The sequence below is a fragment of the Streptopelia decaocto genome, assembly GCF_964273445.1.
Source record: "Streptopelia decaocto genome assembly, chromosome: 4".
NCBI lineage: Eukaryota > Metazoa > Chordata > Aves > Columbiformes > Columbidae > Streptopelia > Streptopelia decaocto.
Window position 1 is genome coordinate 5,190,098 of NC_138658.1, and position 6,000 is coordinate 5,196,097.

Here is a 6,000-nt window from a genome sequence, read left to right on the forward strand (position 1 = left end):
TGTTTTCTGCTCTCAGCTGCATCTCGTAGGGATGAAGGTACCAGGGGATGTGTGATTACAGAGTCACCCATGGCTTCCAATGAAGGTGCAGGTGGATGGAGGAGAGCAGATAACCCCCAGCTGTACCTTCTGACACGGTTGCCTAGTTAATAAAACTCCTTAAACCCAGATGCAGGCTCCCCCCAGAACAAGTGAGTACATTACTAAGTAAAGATCCATTAATTGAAAGAAAAACAGAGTCAACTTTCCCATGCCAACAGGAACAGCTACAAAGCAACTCTTCCCTTCATGAGGATCAGGCAGATGCTGGATCTGCAGCACCCTCATCTTTAATCTACTGTCATTAGACAGCTACAACCACCCAAGCAACGCTGGTCATCGTCATACATTTCCTAACGCTCAAGATTACACCAAAATATATACCACATTCACCAGCGCTACTGACATTCAGGTCATCACACAATTGCTCAGAAACCGCAGAAGGGCAGCCCAGCGCTTGCAGGACACATCTATGCCGGGAAAATCGCATTTGATTCACGGAGAGACAGACGCAGGCTCCTGCAATCCACCGCTGCTGGCTCCCAGCCTGGAGAACAGGCCTTTGGCAAGTACACACGAGTCTCCCTGGACTCATGGAAACCCCAAACTTCATTGCTAATTCCCATTATTGACAGCAATTTTACCTTTCGAGAATCTGAACTTGACACTGATGGCTGGCATTCGTATTACAAACAACAGCCTGAACCTTAGAACACCATTAACAACGCCACGGTTTGAAACTCAGAGACAGCGGAGACCAGCGCTGAGTTATTATGGGCGTTGGAAATTGCTGATATAACTGTGTACACCTTCACATGCATCACCCAAGAAAACTGCCAACACCAGGGTTCACAAGCCGTGGCAGCAGAGATCTAAACAGCTGAGATGAAAGGATTTCATCTAAAGTCCACTTTTGTTCAAAGGAGGAAAAAAGATAAAGAAAAAAACCCCACAAACAAACCACTCAAAAGCACAGAACCATCTGACCTGCCCAGAAGAATCAAAACAATCACTGTACCTAACTAATGGCAAGGTTTCCAAGAAACACTGCCTTTACTTCTTTGTATGACCGCTCCAGTTCACTTTCGAAGGTTTTATTTAGGATTACTCCGCTTTAGAGCAGTATTTCTAGAAGGCAGTAATGCAACACTGAATATTTTGAGGAGGTCAAGTAACACGATCCACAGCTCTTCCCTCCAGGTTGGTGGGGTTCAAATCTTGCTAATGTCAGTAGTGACCAAAAGCTGTTGACATCAGGCAGCTGTTATGTGACCCAGGAGGAATGCGCTCGTATCCTCAGGGCAGCTTTTCCTGGACAGGTATTCCTACCTTCACAAGAACAACACAGTGGCTGGGCAGCCTCAGGAGATAAAGCAGCGTGGATAAGGAGAACAAGAACTATCCAGGTGAAGGCTGCACCGTACCTCTAACAGAAAAAAAACAGCAAGGAATTTCTATTTGTTAAGTATCAGTGTGTTGTCCTGAGCCTTGATCCCAGGAACCTCTGAACGTACCTGAACGCACAGGTTATTTGCGGTCGACAGACCGTTCAAAGCGTTGCAACTCTACAGGATCGCAAAATCCAGAGAGTAAAGGTGAACTGTCCAATTTGCATAATAACACATATATACCATCTTAAGAAAGTACAAGAGTAAAACAAAAATGTACTTCTCAAACTAACTGCATCATCTGCATCCCCACAGCGGATCTTCTTCCCCTTTAATTCCACGGAGCACTATTTTGTCAACTTTACCACGAGCTAATTCGCATCTGAAAATTACGCATAGACTTTAATTTCTTCTTTACACTGATCATTCCACGACAGCGTCAGATCCAAAAACTTCACTCTGCCCAATGTAACTGTGCACAATAACAGGGGTGAAACAAGACTAAGGCCTTACAAGCACTTGGTGCCTCCTGAGCTTTTCCCCCCTCTTCCACAAGCATATTTTACTTTGTATAAAAATAAAGTTCAGACAATTCAATAAGCAAAGCAAAATGGAGTAGGAGATGAAGTCCTCACCTACAGAAATACCCCACTTCCCAGTATATTTTCATTGTTTTAAGCCTAAGACAAACAAGAGGCAGCTGTCAGCCACAAGAGATTTGCATGAAGCTGCTGGAGCCGTCACCTCCCCAAACCAAACCCACCCTTACGTAACAGCGCTGGGCCGGGATTTTCAGCAGCCAGCCCAGAAATGTTGTTAGAAAGAGACATCTCCTGTCGGGCACCAGCAAATCAAAAGGCCCTAAAAAAAAAGGCCAACCAAACACAAGAAAAACTAGCAAAACCAAAAACAAAACAACACAACAAACCCAGGAGTTTAATCTAGAGCCCATATCTGTAAGATAAAAACATTTCCTTGCCATGTAAGGTTTTATATGATAAAGAAAAAAATGAGGTGGTTTTCACAGGTTATATCTTGCCAACATCAGAATATCTAAAATACCAACTACTTGCAGAGGTGCTTTCAAGGTGCCTTTTTTATTATTATTTCTTATTCATTTAACATTTTGAGCCTATTTCAGTTGCTGATATCCACAAGGTACAAATCACGTCCTATAGGAAAGAAACCAAGTAATCATTTCCTACCTCTATTACTATTATCACCACCAATTGTCTTCTTACTCTTATTTCCCTACCATCTATATGAAGGCAAGGTGAAGTGTCTACAATTCAGCAAAGAAAAATCCTATTAAGAATCAGTTTACTGTGTACTACTCTGTTCAGATGCTATTTTAAGGCCTTTCAATATTTAATAAAGGACTGAACCAGTTAAATCTTCACATCTCCAGTGAAACTCTGATGAGACAACAGTTACCAGGTGAGACGGACACCTGAGCAGAACGGATGTCGTCTTCTTGTTCAATACTTCAACTCAGTTTAACAAAGTTGATTTCTGGTTTAGTTGCATCATAAAAATACATAACTATAGATACTGCTAAGTTTTCTCAAACATCTGAAAGCACCATTCCTAAGCCATTACAAAAACGCAAAGGGCAATTACTGACAAAACACATTAAGAAGCGCTGAAACCACTGAGGGGGTTTGTAAATAGAGAGATAATCCTGCTCATGATGAACACCGACTTAAGATGAAGGAAGTTCTGCTACAGCAAAGATCAGGACATTTGGTCATGTGTTACGGCCAAAGCAGATTAAAAATAATAAATAACATTTAAAAAGTCAGACACAACATAATCACAAAAAAACCTTCTCAATTCCTTCATTAGTTAAACATAGCTGTTTCAGGCTTCCAAAGCCCACTCCTGGTGTGATATAACAGACTGACTACCTAAACAAGCAGTAAATATTGCAGATACTAGAAAATAAAGGTGAATTCCCAAGTCTTTTATTATTTTATCGTGCTTGAAATTATGTTTCTTATGGTATCTGAAGATATAAAATTTAATTTGGAGGGAATAGCAAAATAAGTCAGAGGGGAAAATGGATAAAAAGCGTAAATATAAAAAATACAAGTAATATGCCATTCTGAATATTTACACTGGGTGTTTAGTTTAGTGTACACTCATGTAAACACAGAAGTGTATATATTCCAAGGCCATTTCCATTTCCAGCCTCCTGGGTTCTGGAAGGATGCAGAATGCATCTAGGGTTTGTGCTTTCCATTGTTACCACTCTGCATTGGTATAGGGGTCACAACCTAACCGGATGAAATACACTATATCCAAGCGTATACGTGGCCAGTGTAGAAGAAAAAACATAAAATAAAAAAAACCAAATACCCACGCACCGAGAAATGCACATGTGCAATTTAAATCAGGCACCACCTCGGTAAATAAGACCTTGGTCTGTACTGCAGGGCACAATGTGGTGTTAATCCCAACTCTAATTTGTTTATACGGCACACGCATACCTCCGAAACCGAGGGAAAAAAATCATGGAGCCGAGACGCGTTCGTGGCGAGCACCCCCCGCACATCTGCCCGCACACGGCCGCGCTTCCCCGCTGGATAACTCCACATCCACGCAGGCTGGGCCGTCAGCAGGAGACGGCGATGGAGGACGAGGAGGAGGAGGAAGCCGCCTCCCGCCGCCCCCATGCGCCCACGGCCACGTCCCTCCCCGCCCGCCCGGCATCCCCGCCGCGGGGGCGGCCCTGCGGGGACCGGGGTGCGGGGGGAGCCCGGCTGGGGGGAGCGGGGAGGTTTCCAGGCATCCTGCTGCATGCGGGGAGCGAACGGCAGTGACAAGCGGCGCAGCCTGCGGGGGGGGTCTGGGAGCGCAGTCCGGAGGAGGAGGAGGAGGAGGAAGGGGGGATGCCCGAAGGAGCAGGCGGGCTGGGGGAGGGGGCCGAGCCCTGCCTCCCTCTCCCCCGGGCACCGGGGCGGTGAGGAAGCTGGGGCTCCCCCTCTCTCTCACGCCAGCCCTGTGCAGCGCCTTCAAGGCGGAGAGGGGGAGGCGGCGGTGGAGGGGGAGGAAGGGGGGGAAATACTGCAATGTAGCGCCGGGCGGGCGGGCGAGGGAAGCCGCAAACCCTCCACCGGGGCCCGGCGCAAGCCCCCGGGCCGAGCCCACCGCCTCCAGCGGCCGCGCCGCCCGCAGCCCCGCGGTACCTGGTCGGGAAGGGGGGGACGGACGCGACCACGGGGGGGACACGGCGGGACGACCCGGCCGAAAGGGCAGCGGGGGAGCGAGCACCCACCTTTCACCACCCTGTCCGTCGTCGATAACTTGGGATCGACGGCCTTATGCTCCGACATGTCCGGGGAGGCGGCGGGGCTCTCCCCCTCGGGCAGGGCAGGCGCGGGCTGAGGCGGCGGCCGCCGCTGCGGTCAGGGCTCCGGCTCCTCCGCTGCGGCCGAAGTTGCCGCGTCCCAGCGCCGCTCGCTGGCTCGGCTCAGCTGGGCTCTGCCGCGCGGTGCCTTCCTCCTTCGTCTTCCTCCACCCCCGTCCTCCTCCTCCTCTTCCTCCTCCAGTTAATTATTGCTCGCTTTCAATCACGCCTCCGGGTTGTTTAGGACGGCTCACTCTTCACCCCCCCGCCAAAGACCCCGGCGACGAGACCCGCGGCGGGCGGCTGTCAGGCAGCGCCGGCAGGAAAAGCCGCGAGTGGCCGCGGGCAGCAGGAACAGCCAGGTTGCACACGCAGCGGCCAGCCCTGCGCTTCCTTCCTCCGCGGCGCGCCTCCAGCTGCCCCGGCTCCTCCCGCCGCCGGCCGCCGCTCTGGATGGCGATCGGGGTCCGGATCCGAGCCTTCCCCCCCGCAGGCTCCGTCCCCACGCTCGCACCCACACCGGCCGCGGCCCCGCGGCGCTGCACACGCTCCACGGCGCAGCCCCCGCCGCGCCGCCCGGCCCCGCCCTCCCGCTCCCCCGCGCCGCCATTGGCTGCGCCCGAGCTGCCAGTCGCTGTCAGGTAGCGCCGTCCCCGCCGCCCCGCTCCGCTCCGCGCCGCCCAGGTGCGCCGCCCGCGCCCACCCGCGCCGCGGGGACCGGCGGGGCCGCGGAGGGACCGCGGGGGGCCCGTGGGCGGAGCGGGGGAGCCCGCGTGTGGCCGCGGGGGCGGCCGCCACTTGTCACTCAGGGCGGCTGCGGCGGCCGCACGCTGGGGAACCGCGCCCGGTGGCTGCGGCTGCGTGTGGGGCCGGGCCGGGCCGCGCTGGGGCAGCCGCCCAGCCCCGGGGCTCCAGCTGCAGGGCCGGCCTGCGCGACAGGGAAGCTGCTAATGACATCCCTGAGTCACAGGATCGCAGAATGTCAGGGGTTGGAAGGGACCTGGAAAGCTCATCCAGTGCAATCCCCCCATGGAGCAGGAACACCCAGATGAGGTTACACAGGAAGGTGTCCAGGCGGGTTGGAATGTCTGCAGAGAAGGAGACTCCACAACCCCCCTGGGCAGCCTGGGCCAGGCTCTGCCACCCTCACTGAGAAGTTTCTTCTCATATTTAAGTGGAACCTCTGTGTTTCAGTTTGCACCCATTACCCCTTGTCCTATCACT

At 52.4% G+C, this 6,000-nt stretch overlaps 1 protein-coding gene across 3 annotated transcripts in view; it reads right to left on the bottom strand.

Annotated features, from left to right (window-relative positions):
• The window catches only part of PPP3CA (protein phosphatase 3 catalytic subunit alpha), a 165,791-nt gene extending 160,467 nt beyond the window's left edge, over positions 1 to 5,324 (bottom strand). For all 3 annotated transcript variants that reach the window (XM_082052098.1, XM_082052097.1, XM_082052096.1), the window contains exon 1: positions 4,705 to 5,324. In XM_082052098.1, coding sequence (XP_081908224.1) covers positions 4,705 to 4,762 — 58 coding nt within the window. In that variant the 5' untranslated portion in view covers positions 4,763 to 5,324. The remainder of the gene's footprint in view (positions 1 to 4,704) is intronic.
• Positions 5,325 to 6,000: the final 676 nt, after the last annotated feature.